Genomic DNA, 14,020 nt, shown 5'->3' on the forward strand with positions numbered 1-14,020 from the left:
GATGCTGTGGATGGGCCATTTGACCTTTATTTGCCATCATGTTTCTAACTTTAACCATAAGCTTGACCTGCTTTTTCAGGTCAGAATTGGACCACATCGCCAATTGTGCCAAAGTCCCTCCCACCACCAGACACTGAGGACCTGCCTTGTGAAGAGGACCGTGGGCTATATTACAATGGCACTCTGGCAGTCACCATCTCAGGCCTGAAATGCCTCCCCTGGCACTCGGATATGGCAAAGGATCTTAGCAAACAGTATAAATTCTTGCCCAATGTAATTCTAGTAGACAATTTCTGTCGGAATCCTGATGGGGATTTGGAGGGAGTCTGGTGCTTCGTCGATCATTCCAACCTAACTTTTGAGTACTGTAATGTAAATTATTGTGGTAAGGAGGAATATCTACTGATGCATAATCATTTTGTTCCTCTACCCCATTATGTATTTTTTTTCCTCCATCTTCCAGTCTCTCCCTCTTCCTCATTTGAACCTCCCCTACTTTATATTCTCTCTTTCTCTTCCCCAGTTATGCCTCATTCTCGTTATTATGTCTCACCTGTCTCTTCTCTGGCAGACAGTCCTCTGGATGAAGGGAATATCATCGATGTGGGCCAAGGTCGGACTACCTCAGAGCAGCGGGAGATTTTCTTTGATGAAAAGTCTTTTGGTTCCGGTGAAGCAGGTGATCCCCTCAGAGAAGGGCTGAGCATTTCAATAATATGACTGTCCACCAGGCCTCAGCCTACAATTTCTCACTTATCAGTCTAGGGTTGGAGGAATTGCTGCAAGAAATAAAATATAGAGAATACTCACAATTACTGAAGCTCCAGTCTATGCGAGCAGAAGGCGCTGTAGAAAAGTACTTCTCGGACCTCTTCTGGAGGCACACCCACCTTTCCAGTAACGTTTTCAGGATCTCCGCAGCGAATATGCCTGAGACAGATTTGCATATAGTGTTTCCCTGTTATACAAATGTTACCTCATAAACATAAAAGTTAATGGATTTGATACCTTGCCTTTCTGTGGTAGAATCAAAGCGGTTTACATTTATTACACGCAGGTACTTTCTTTGTCCCTAGTGGGCTCACAATCTAAGTTTTTGTACCTGTGGCAATGGAGGGTATTTTATTTATTTATTTTAATTTCTATACCATTTAAAACTAAACGGTTTACATGATTTATATACATAAAATTGTAAAAAAAAAAAACAAAAAAAAAACCCCATAATTAAACAGACAAATAACCCTCAGGAAATATATCCACAAAATAATACCAAAGGCTTATACAAAAAGTCATGAGTTAATTCTGCAATCAGCAACACTAAAAAAAAAAAAAAAAAAGCAAGCATTAGATAGAAAAAGGCATCTACAAACAATTGTGTCTTAAGTAATTTTCTAAAACTACCCTTATCACAGCTATTTCGTATTTGACCCACATGGGAGTTTTATATTTTAAATCCTACACGACAGGTCATTTTACGAGTCTCCGGGTGCTTCGGCTTAGCATTTGTTTTCAGTAGAGCTAAATTCTCAGAACGTAATGATCTATTTGGTAAATAATTAGACATGTTGATCTTGAACAATTCAGGTATGGTTCCATACAAGAACTGATGGTAAATCATTACTGCTTTATATTGCATTCTGAAAAGAACTGGTAGCCAGTGCAATTGTTGGAGAAAAGGTGAAATGCGATCATACTTCAATAATGCCGTGATCCGTCTTGCCGTTGTGTTTTGAGTAACTTGCAATGCCTTGCACTTGCAGTGTCACAAGGGGCTGAGGTGGTAATCAAACCTGGTTCACCAGGTTCTGAGCCCACTTCACTAATCACTAGTCTTCTCTTCCTATCTGATGCATATTCATCACATTATTCCTGAAAAGCAGAGTCGGGGCAGAGGGGCAGTCTGCCCCGGGTGCCAACTGGGTGGGGGCACCAGCACCCATTCAACTTTCCGCTCCCTCCCCCCCACTATCGCTTGCCCCTTCTCTTCCCAAGTACCTCTTTAAAGTTCCCAGCGTGAGCAGCAATCCCAACCTGTTGCTCGCACCAGTATCGGCTCTTCTTGCGATATCACTTCCTGGATCCGCGCCTAGGAAGTGACGTCAGAGGAAGAGCCGATGCTGGCGCGAGCAGCAACGGTAACATTGAAGAGGCATGGGGGAAGGGAAGGGGGGGTGCGTGTGCAGCAGGAAGGAGAGGGGAAGGAGCAGATGGGGTGAAGAAGGGAGCAGGGTGGGGCCCCTTTCATACTCGCTACGCCACTGAATCTAGATGGGCCTCCAGGAGATTACAAAGACTGCTGTAAGAAATGGTGGAGAATCTGAATAGAATGGGGGATGTGTTTTGGTTTTTGAGAGATGGTGGTGGAGTGCTGGATGTTGAGGGAACTGCAGGGAGCGGTGGAGAAAGGCTGGTTGTAGGGGGGAGAACTATAGGGAATGGTGGAAGACATAGGCTGTAGGGGGAGCTGTAGAGAATGATAGGAGAATGCTGGCTGTGAAGGTACAGAAGGAAATGGGGGGGGAGTGCTGGCTCCGATGTGTGCTCTAGATTTTGGACGAGTGGAGCAGATGGTGATCCTGGAGCTCCTTTGTTTTACAGATTGTGGCCTTCGTCCACTCTTTGAGAAGAAGGGAATTCAAGACGCAAGTGAGGACAAGCTGCTTGCATCATACATTCCTGGCCGGATTGTGAAGGGAGAAGATGCTGAACCAGGCAGTGCACCTTGGTAATAGATACGATTCTGAAAACCAGAATATAACATTTTTAGGCCAACCCCAGAGTCATTGCAGTAGATTAGGCAACACATACGGCTGGCCTGTGGCTGGTGCAGTGGAAAGCTGAGAGTAGGTGTAAAAGAAAGCCCAGAATTCACGCATGCAGCTGTTTTAGAGGGCTGAGGCTGTTGTTCTTGGTGCTGGGTGCAGCTTCCTGCTCTCACCCCTGACTAGGGTTATCAGACGTCTGGATTTCCTCAGACATGTCCGGATGGTATTTCTTATCAGGGCAGTCTGTCTGGGTTTAGCCTTCCCCACAAGATCACCCAGTTAAGCAGTGCCTGCTTACACCCCCAGACTCCGCTATGGCTCACCGTTTTTTCTGACTCCCCCAACCTACTTGCTTCTCAGCCGCTGCAATTTGAAATCTTCAGGCATATGCACTAATGATGTTCCACTGCACTTGTTTCCTAGGCAAGTGATGCTGTTTAAGAAAAGCCCCCAAGAGCTGCTGTGTGGTGGCAGTCTCATCAGTGATCGCTGGGTAGTAACTGCTTCCCATTGTGTTCTGTACCCACCCTGGGACAAGAATTACACCACTGACGACATAGTTGTGCGGATTGGAAAACACGTACGGACAAAGTAAGATTTGAGAAATGAAGGAGAGAAAAATAGGTGAGCAGGAAATGCAGGCAGGACTCAGAATAGAAGAGAGATTAAAAAAAAAAGAAAAAGAAATGAGAGATGAGTTAATGTGGAAGGTGATTGTAAGGGAAAGAGGTGACAAATGTGAAGTGGGTGGTAGTGGAACAGTGAGCACCTTGGAGTGAGTCACAGTTGTCTTTACTCACCAAGATTTTTTTTTTTTACTATTTATTGTTTTCAACTTGTGCCTCTGTCATTTTTTTTTTTACAGGCTTTCACAGTCAGATGATACTTTTTATTTAGAAGCTGTCCATGTTACATTATTTTTCAGAGGCCAGCTTTCAAAGTTCATGTCTACTTTTATCTGGAGACTTTGCACCAGTTCTCAAAGGGAAAGTACCAGTACCCTCCCTCTGATGCTTGTGCCCACTTTTTTCTGTAGATATTTATAGCCTTCCAAATGCAGATAATTTTGACAATGGAAAACTAAAGGCGGAGAAGGCTTTAGTGCGCACACTCTACCCCAGGGGTGCCCAATAGGTTGATCGCGATCGACCGGTATATCGCCAAGGCAAAGTGAGTTGATCGCGGAGCCCATCCCGGGCTCCGTGATAGACTCACTTTGCCTTGGCGATCTACCGGGCCGATCAACCTTCCTCTCCCCGACGTCAATTCTGCCGTCGGAGAGGAAGTTCGGGCCAGCCAATCGCTGCCTGGCTGGGCCGGAACTTCCTCTCCGAAGGCAGAATTGATGTCGGGGAAAGGAATGCTGGTCGGCCCGACGCAGGGAAGCAGGGAGAGCTTGGGGCGGCAGCGGCTTTGGGGCCTGTTACCTGATGGCGGCGGCAGCTTGGGGGCCTGTTCCCAGATGGTGGCAGCAGTGGCTTGGTGGAGGGCAGTGAGAAAGAAAGAAAGGGGGTAGGCAGGGAGACAGAAGGAAAGAAGGGAAACAGAAACAGAAAAAAAAAGAAAGGGAGGCAGGGAGAGAGGAAGAAAAAGTTGGGGGAGGGAATGAGGTCTGGAGGAGAGGAAGCATACAGGCTGAAAGAAGGGAAGAAAGACTGGATGCACAGTCAGAAGAAGAAAGTGCAACCAGAGATTAATGAAATCACCAGACAACAAAGGTAGGTAAAATGATTTTATTTTCAATTTAGAGATCAAAATGTGTCTGAATTTATATCTGCTGTCTATATTTTGCACTATGGCCCCCCTTTCAATAAACCACATTAGCAGTTTTTAGCGCAGGGAGCCTATGAGCGTCGAGAGCAGCGCTGGGTATTCAGCACAGCTCCTTGCACTAAAAACTGCTATTGTGGTTTAGTAAAAAGGGAGGGGGTATATTTTTCTATGGTTATTACTGAAGTGACAGTGCATAGAGTCATCTGCCTTAACCTCTTTGAAAAAACCCCAGAATAGAAATGATAATTAATATTTTCTCAGCGTACAGTGTGCTTTGTGTTTTTTAAAAATTTTATTGTTGGTAGATCATTTTGACTTGGTCATTTTAAAAGTAGCTCGCAAGCCCAAAAAGTGTGGGCACCCCTGCTCTACCCCTTAAAAGTGTGTTTTAATGTAGCAGGGTTTAAAAAAAGTTTGGACAAATTCCTGGAGGAAAAAGTCCATAGTCTGCTATTGAGACAGACATGGGGGGACTTGGCTTGGGATCAGTAGCATGGAATGTTGCTACTCTTGGGTTTCTGCCAGGTGCTTGTAACCTGGTTTGGGCCACTGTGGAAACAGGATAGTGGGCTAAAGGGACCATTGATCGGACCTAGTATGGATGGCTGTTCTTATGTTTCCACTCAATAATAGCAAAAGTACAGTCAGAACTTTTATTTGTGGCATTTTTCAGACAGATGAATATGAGTAAATAGTGGCTTTTGAAAATGACCTCGCTAGGACTGGGAGGTATACTTAACTTTGTAAAACACATCGTACTAGCATTCTACGACTTCCGTTTTCTGTGCTTTTGAATGACAAGAATACCCAAGAGCACCCAAAGTTAGATGCTGAGAAGATCCATGATAAGTTAGTGTTCTGCAAAATGTAGTAAAAGTGAGCCAAGCAGAGAACAATGAAGCCATTGTGACATCACTGATGAGGTCGGCTCTTAGGCATTGGTGGAATGAGGCATTATGATGTCATAGTACCAGCTCTGGTTATCAGAGGCTGAAACTTGTCACACTATTTATGTATTCAATTTTCTATACTTGTTTTCCCATGGGAGATCCGATCAGTTTACATGAATTTATTCAGATACTCAAGCATTTTCCTTGTCTATCCCGATGGGCTCTCAATCAATTTAATGTCCCTGGGGCAATGGGGGGGATTAAGTGACCTTCCCAGGATCACAAGGAGCAGTGTGGGTTTAAACTCGCAACTTCAGGTTGCAGAATCTGTAGCTTTGACCCGTGTGCCATACTTTCCCCTACACTATTGCATCTAAATTCCGGAGATGCCCCTGCCATCCTCTACCCTCTTTTGAGTAGCATTTCCATAAAATGTAGGCATGGACATTATAGGACATATCTACACACAACTCCATACGAGTGCCAATTAACATCAATTATTGATTGCTAGCGACTCATTAATTAGTTTGTGCGCAGCTCTGGAATTTGTACTCGTTTTAGGGCAACCTGTATGGAGTCTGGGGGATGACACCTGCAGAAGTTTCTACACTGTGTTGCATATGTAAAGGGATGTTCCGTTCCTATATTTTGGGCCTGTCTCCTTATTACCCAGATTCTTATCTGCAGATGTTCAACAGGTACGAGAGGGCTGTGGAGAAAATTGTTCAGCTGAAACGGATAATCGTTCACCCCAAGTACAACTGGAAGGAGAACCTGGACCGAGACATTGCCTTGATGCAACTCGTAAAACCTGTCCCCTTCAGTGATTACATCCATCCCGTGTGCCTGCCTACAAAGACAATTGTACAGAAGTAAGGCATGGGATTCAGAGGGAAAGAGGATGGGTGAATGACCGCTTCCTCCCCTTATGGATGGGGCTGGGCGCAGAGCGACTAATGGTGATGGTGCAATATGTTCTGCTCTAAACAGCCCCTAGCAACCTCCTGGACAAATGCTGAAAGAAAAAGACAATTCTTGAGTTAGGTGTGCAATCCCTAACCGATGAAAAATAAATAAGAGGTGCCACTTGTCTGTGTCGCATGTAGTCTAAAGTGGAAAGGAAAGAAGGTACGAAGCCTTGAACCACAGCAGAGCAAACAACAAAAGAGGCACTTGAGATGTCAAATTCAACCTGTGGTCACAATGTCTTTTATTAACAGTTAGTACCAAAGAACAATGATGAATCTTTAAAATGCTAAAACAAAGTCCCGACTGGGATTCAAGTTTCGGCGACTGCGTCGCCTTCTTCAGGGGACAATAGTGACCTAAAAAAATACATAAACAAATAAACATTATAGACACCTCGTACATTTACATATTCAGAAAACTGTACATAAAGGGAAAGAAAAATCATAGCAGGAACAAAAAACAAGTGTGATTTCCAGAATATGTAAATGAATGAGTAGCCTATAATGTTTATATGTCAAAATGTTTATTTGTTTATGTATTTTTTTTTTTTTAGGTCACTATTGTCCCTTGCGGAAGGCGACACAGTCGCCGAAACTTGAATCCCAGTCGGGACTTTGTTTTAGCATTTTAAAGATTTATCATTGTTCTTTGACATCTCCTCTGCCTCTTTTCTTGTTTGCTCCGCGTGTAGTCTAAAGGCAAAAAAGAGAAAAAAAAAAAAAAAAAAAGTGGCATCTTACCCCTATTTCTAAATCATTTTAAACAAATGGACAGTAAGATAAAAATATGCATAGGCATAAAAAAAACATAACAGATATAAAAAAAAAAACATACACCAATAGATACCTTGTCAATTATTTCTCTATGGCACTGTATATATAGATAGATATTGGAAAATCTTACATATTTAATTTGGTTTTCAGGTTTCCTTAGCTTGTTCTTGTTTAATTAGTTATTTATTCATTATTTATACTGTTTTCCCAGGGGAGTTCAGAATGGTTTCCATGAATTTATTCAGGTATTGAAGTATTTTTCCCTGTCTGTCCCGGCGGGCTCACGATCTATCTAATGTACCTGGGGCAATGGGAGATTAAGTGACTTGCCCAGGGTCACATGGAGCAGCGTGGATTTGAACCCACAACCTCAGGCTGTAGCTTTAACCCTTTCAGGACCATAAGGATCGTAGGCCAATTTTTGTGGTTTTGACGACATTTTTGTGGTAAAAAGGGCTTGCAGATGCCAAAAAATTGATTTTTTTTTGTGAAATATCATTATTTAAAAAAAAAAAAAAAATCAAACTTCTGGCTTATGGACAGTGTGGCAAGTGAATCTTCTCGTCAATCTGGCAACGACGCTAATGAATGAATGTCGGAACCAGTTTGTTTACATAAAGGCAGTATCATATGGAATCCGTACATATCAAATTTAGAACTGTAGACTAACCCAATCAAAATTTATAGGATTTTAAAGTTATGGGACAAATATGTCCCTTGGTCCTGAAAGGGCTACCCACTGTATCACACGCTCCCATAATACACCTTAAGAAGCCTTGACCAAGAATTGTACTCTTAATAGGTGTATCATAGCATTCCATTTCTTCTGTGGAACTCCACTGGTAGAAAAACACATATGCATATAATATAAATGATGCATCTCTCCTACTTTGTGCTTTCCTCCATTGGAAGAGATACATGAGGATACTAAATTGATATTAAATATTTACTATGTTTTCTATTTTTTTTACAGAACAGACTCCACAGGCTCTCGAAGCACTATGCCTTGCTTGATTTAGGGGGCAAGGCTTACTGCTGAGGCTCCTCTAAAAAAAAAAAAAAATGGGGGGAGGTGGAGGAAGTGGGGGGAGGGACCCCGCTCGAGCCCCGCCGGGTTTGACGCCCCCGAGGTAGGACAGACCCCCAAACAGGGCCCGCCCAAGCTTTGTCTGGCCAAAAACAGGGACTAGAAACCCCTTAAACAAATTCCAACAGCCCTACCAAGGAAGATGGGTAGAGATCACTCAACACCTGCTGGAGACTGAAGTAGACTGATGAGAATAGGGAAGGGGATATCTTATGTACTATCTCACAGTTTTGTTTTCAGTCTCCACCTGCTGCTCCTGATTGGATATATACCCCTTCGTAAAGATTAACCTCTACTGGTCTGGAGAGTGCTAAAGAAACACCTATTACCACTCTAATTCTTGATTAAGACTTCTAAAAGTAGTAGAAAAAAAGAATCATAGTTTGGTTTCCAGTTTCAATTTGTTAACCCCCCCACCCTTACATGGCAATGGTCCCAAAGCCCTTTAAATCCCTATGGGCTTTGGGGCCGTTACCGCAGTGGCCTGCAAGGCCCTAAGTTAATAACATTGTCATTATATAATTACTTGGGGCTCCTTTTATCAAGCCGCACGTTTCATCATGCGTTAACCCCCCGCGCTGGCCTAAAAACTACCACCTGCTCAAGGGATGCGGTAGTGGCTAGCGCGGCCGGCGGTTTAGCGCATGGTATTACGTGCGGCTTGATAAAAGGAGCCCTTGGTCTATTGAAATAGATACATAAACATTTTTTATTAATATATATTCGTGACTGTATATTGCCACAGACAAGGTATCCAAATACATTTGTGTATTTATTAATTGTCTTATGTGTACGAGGGCTGTTCAAAAAGTATCAGACCTTAATTTTTCTTGTGTAAACAAGTAAAGCTAGGAAGGCGTGGTTTGGTGCATGTATGTAGGCGACCCTAATGCTCATGCTTGAATTTTTCCCGCCTACAGAAGCTGTCACTCACTGGCAGACCCCTGATACGTGAGGAAGTGTAAGTGTGCGCCGTCCGATTTTCATTTTTGAGAAAAATGATAGAAAAAGTTGACCAACGCTGCTGCATTAAATTTTGTATAAAGTGGAAATGATCCGCAAGATTCAACAGGCCTTCAGGGATGAAGCAATGGTCACCACTAGTGCTGCCCGATTCACCGATTCGAATCGATTCAATTTCCCCCCCCCAAAAAAAAAAAAAAAAATCGGCCTCCCGAGTCAATGATTTACCCTTCCCCCGTGCCTTCCAAAAGCAGGAGCTGCAGGGCTGCCTCTTGCTGGCCATCCTCTGCCACTCCTGCTTGAGGGGGAAGAGCCAGTCAGAAAGGCCTCCCCCAGCTTCCCCGCTCAATAGGCTGAATCGAATCGAATATTTTTTTCCTGAAGCGGGCAGCACTAGTCACCACACAAGATAAAGGAGCGGTGCAACCGCTTCAGAGATGACCACACATCAGTGGAGAGTGAAGCACGTTCTGGTAGGCCCTCAACATCCAGAAATGAGATCGTCATTGACCAAGCGAGGACCCTGGTGATGCAGGATTGTCAAATTACCAAGGGGTACTACCAAGAGATTCTGCGTCGCCTTCGTAATGCTGTGAGACGCTAACGGCCAGACCTGTGGGCAGCAGGCAATTGGCAGCTCCATCACAATAACACACCTGCCCATTTTTCATATTTGATATGGAGTTTCCTGGCCAAACACAACACACCTGTGATTCCTCAGGCGCCTGACAAGGCTCCGTGTGACTTCTGGCTTTTCCCCAAGCTGAAAATGCCCCTGAAAGGGACCAAATTTCAGTCAAGAGAAGACATAATGCAGAATGCAACCGACCAGTTGCGAGCAATTTCAAGAGAGGCAATCCAGCGCTGCGTCTGACAGTGGCAGAACCGTTGGAAGAAGTGTGTGGCAGCCCAAGGGGACTACTTTGAAGGAGATTAGTATAAGATTGTTGTATCTGAATACGAGTATTTTTTATGAATAAATGTCTGATACTTTTTGAACAGCCCTCTTATACTGTATATAAATAATCTTTTACTCTTATTATTAATTTGTTTAAAATGTATCAGTGATATTGGTTCTGCTCTTTTGTTTTTAAAATATTTCCGTTTATAATTTTTATTCTTATTTTTGTATTTTAGAATTGTTACCCCTGAAGAAGGCATATGCCAGAACATGATCATATAGGGTTTTATCATTCCTTGAATAGAATGCATGATTGGGGCATGGTAGCACTTTTTGCTTTCTTTTTCTTGGTATATTTTTGTACCACATGGCCTTTCTGGTCTAAAGCAATAGATCTTTCTTCATCCAGAAGTCAGGAAATCTTTAGGGGTAATAACCTGGCCATCTTCTGTTCCTCATACAGGCTTATGCAGGCTGGACACAAAGGCAGGGTGTCAGGATGGGGTAACCTGCAAGAGACCTGGAGTTCTGGGAGCAAGAACCTCCCTACAGTCCTTCAACGGATCAATCTTCCAATTGTGACTCAGGAGATCTGCCGCGATTCCACTAAAATCAAAGTTACTGATAACATGTTCTGTGCAGGCAAGAAAAACTGTTTTGCTTTCTTTCAAAATGTTTCATAAAATATTCAGGGAAGAACAGCTGTTGCTGAAGAAGAAGAAAACGTGGAATGAAAGCAATCCTATAGAGGAGACTTAAGGCAGTAGCGTCTGGGAGAAAGGGAAGGCTCAGATGAATGAGTAGCTCAGAAAGCATTATCCGATTAAAGCAAGGAACGTACAAAACTAGTTGCAGAGTCAAATGGGTTACTTAGGAACAGCAGGATGTCTGGAGAAGCGGTTCATAGTTAAATGCGCGTGGACATTTGAGCGGAAGACAATGAAGCGCAGGATATGTGTGCACAGGTCTATATCACGCAAGCCAAATGCACGCAGATCTATATTCAGTAGTGTATTCATTTACTTATTTATGTTGTGGTCCTTTGCCCCTAGTGCTTCCTTCCTATGCTCCTAGTGCCCCCAGTGCCTCATTCGACCAATACCTGCAACAGACAAAGTCATGCGGAGAAAGAAGGGCACGCTGTTCTCGCCACATATAAAAAGAGCCTATGGAACCATAGTAATGAAAATGCACTCGCGTGACCCAGTGATATAAAAGTGACGTCCCTTTACGTCCTGTGTTGGTCATATGTACGTTTCTGAGGCGCGAAGTAACTACGATGTGCATACGTCATGCGTGTGATTTTCTTGCACACGAATGCCTCTCATATTATTGTCTCGCGCTCATTTATCCTGCGGGCAATTGTGTTGTGCTCAGTTATCGTGTGCGCAATTGTATTTGTGGCTAATTGTCCTGCGCTCAAATGTTTGCGCGTATTTGACCGCAAATTTGTCTTGCGTGGATGCGACTCGCCACCAGAGAAGCACATAATTCCAGAATAAGACAAAGTGGGAGTAGATGGCTATCGAGGTACATGTGCATTGATCTTGCATCATGGTAAAAGTACACACAGTTCTCCAAAGGATTGCTTGTAGAATTTGGAATGATGGTAAATGAAATGGAAAATTAATTGATGCACAGTAGAAACAATTATTAATGTATGAGCAGTATCAAAAAGATGATCTGAAATGTTCCTTTAGGGCACTGTTGCTCATAGCACGTTATACTGGAATGAAAGGGGAGAAGAGCAGAATACAGCATTTGTAAGGACAGATTGAAGACAAGGAAATCGAATGCAGATAAATGACACGTCTTTCTTTTTTCTCTTTGCAGGTTACAAGCCCGATGATAAAGAGAGGGGGGATGCTTGTGAGGGAGACAGTGGGGGTCCATTTGTCATGAAGGTACGTTCTAGCAGTATAACGTTTGCCTAAAGTTGGACTACTGGAAATTCTGTGCCACCTCCTTAAGTATACTATAGAAAAAGAGAACGAGACAGACTGCTCCAGATCCCTAAACAGAAACTAAATACTAGCAGAATCCTATCATATCTCAAATAGAGAAAAAGCAATCGCAAACCATCTAAACCCTTCTTCAGCCAAACCATCTCTTTACCCATTCCACCAAACACTTTTCTCCTTCCATACTTTCCAACCCCCTTTTCACCATTTCCCTCCCTCTTTCTTTACATTCGAACACCTTTTCACCTCCTCCCTCTGGTCTAAGGTTACCATATGACTCCAGAAAAAGGAGGACGGACTGAGTAAAACCCAGATGTCCCAATCCATCCTTTTTCTGGAGCCATATGGTAACCCTGCTCTGGTCCTTACTCTCTTCTCCCTCCCTCAATGCAATCTGAGCCACTTCCCCCCTCTGCTCTCTCCCATTGTCCATTCCCAGTTCTTGCATCTGCTCCTAGCCCCCTTCCGTCCAGCCTCAGCATCAAACCCATCTCCAAGCCTTAGGCTAGGAGTACCATATGGCTCCAGAAAAAGGATGGATCGAGACATCTGGGTTTTACTTTCATTAAAAGGAATGAAAGTAAGGAGCACAGGTTGAGACATCTGGGTTTATTTCCATTGAAATCAATGGAAGTAAAAAACTCGGACATCTCAATCCATCCTCCTTTTTTTTGGAGCCATATGGTAACTCTACCTTGAATGCCCCCTCTTCTCACACTCTTAGCTTCCTTCTCCCAGCCACATCCTTAGCATCTCCTCTCTCTCTCTCTGGGTTAGCTCCAGGCCTCCTCCTCCCAGGCCCTAGCATCAGATAATTTTCTCAGCCTTAACATGAACTCCTTCTGCAATTTCCAGCCTTGTGATTCCCCCCTCAATCCCCAGCATCGGTTCCTTTGCTCTGCTCCACTCCAAGCATCAGCACCTCTGAATTAGCTGCAGAGCAGAGGAGGATGTTTGTTTTGTGTGTTCCTGCTGTTGAAACCAAGCAGAAGTCGAAAGCAGAGGGAAGATGCTTCAGGGATGCAGCAGCTGCATACAATCTGCTCTTTATTATTACTGCTTAAAGGAGCATAGGGAGAAGGCTTCAGAGATCAAAGCTAGCAAGGATGCAGCAGATCTTGCTGTGTTATTACTACTGCTTAAGAGAGCAGAGGGAAGATGCATCAAATCCGCTTACTACTCTTGCTTGTGTCCTTCCTCAGGATCCTCATGATGAGCGCTGGTATCAGGTGGGCATCGTCTCCTGGGGGGAAGGCTGTGACCGTGATGACAAGTACGGTTATTACAGTCATATGTTCCGTATGCTGAAGTGGCTCAAGAAGACTATTGAACACTATGGGAGAAACTGAAGATGGATGATCTGGATTAAGTCCTTCCCCCCCTGTGGCTTTTTCAATAATCTGCTAAAGCTAGAATTGGAAAGTAAAGCCAAGATCGTATTAAAATCAAGGATATTTTTCCATTGACTGCTAAAATTTGTGTGTGTTTACACACGTGTCTTATTTATTTTTTTGGTTTGTTTTATATACCATCCTCCCCAAATGAGCTCAGAATGGGTTACAGGTTGACATACATAGTACATAGACATATGTACAGTAATGATAAACTAGGTTGATATACATGGAGAGTCAAGTTTAGCTTACAATTTGGACCAATAAACCAATGTGCTGACTGAACACAGGTCTAAGCTAGGAAAAGAGTAAGACTAGCTAACCCTGTATAAGACTCTGGCGAGACCTCATTTAGAATATTGTGTACAATTCTAGAGGCTGCACCTTCAAAAAGGTATAAAAAGGATGGAGTCGGTCCAGAGGAAGGCTACTAAAATGGTATGTGGTCATCATAAGGCGTATGGGGACAAAGATCTCAATCTGTATACTTTGGAGGAAAGGCTGGAGAGGGGAGATATGCTAGAGACGTTTAAATACCTACGTAATG

The 14,020-nt window shown here is 43.4% G+C and overlaps 1 protein-coding gene across 2 annotated transcripts in view; it reads left to right on the plus strand.

The window, feature by feature from the left end:
* The window catches only part of F2 (coagulation factor II, thrombin), a 28,903-nt gene extending 15,346 nt beyond the window's left edge, over positions 1-13,557 (plus strand). For both annotated transcript variants that reach the window (XM_033928894.1, XM_033928893.1), the window contains exons 7-14: positions 80-385; positions 572-679; positions 2,599-2,725; positions 3,189-3,356; positions 6,127-6,300; positions 10,585-10,763; positions 11,955-12,025; positions 13,285-13,557. In XM_033928894.1, the coding sequence (XP_033784785.1) occupies positions 80-385; positions 572-679; positions 2,599-2,725; positions 3,189-3,356; positions 6,127-6,300; positions 10,585-10,763; positions 11,955-12,025; positions 13,285-13,431 (1,280 nt within the window). In that variant the 3' untranslated portion in view covers positions 13,432-13,557. The remainder of the gene's footprint in view (positions 1-79; positions 386-571; positions 680-2,598; positions 2,726-3,188; positions 3,357-6,126; positions 6,301-10,584; positions 10,764-11,954; positions 12,026-13,284) is intronic.
* Positions 13,558-14,020: the final 463 nt, after the last annotated feature.

Source organism: Geotrypetes seraphini, chromosome 19 (assembly GCF_902459505.1).
Source record: "Geotrypetes seraphini chromosome 19, aGeoSer1.1, whole genome shotgun sequence".
NCBI lineage: Eukaryota > Metazoa > Chordata > Amphibia > Gymnophiona > Dermophiidae > Geotrypetes > Geotrypetes seraphini.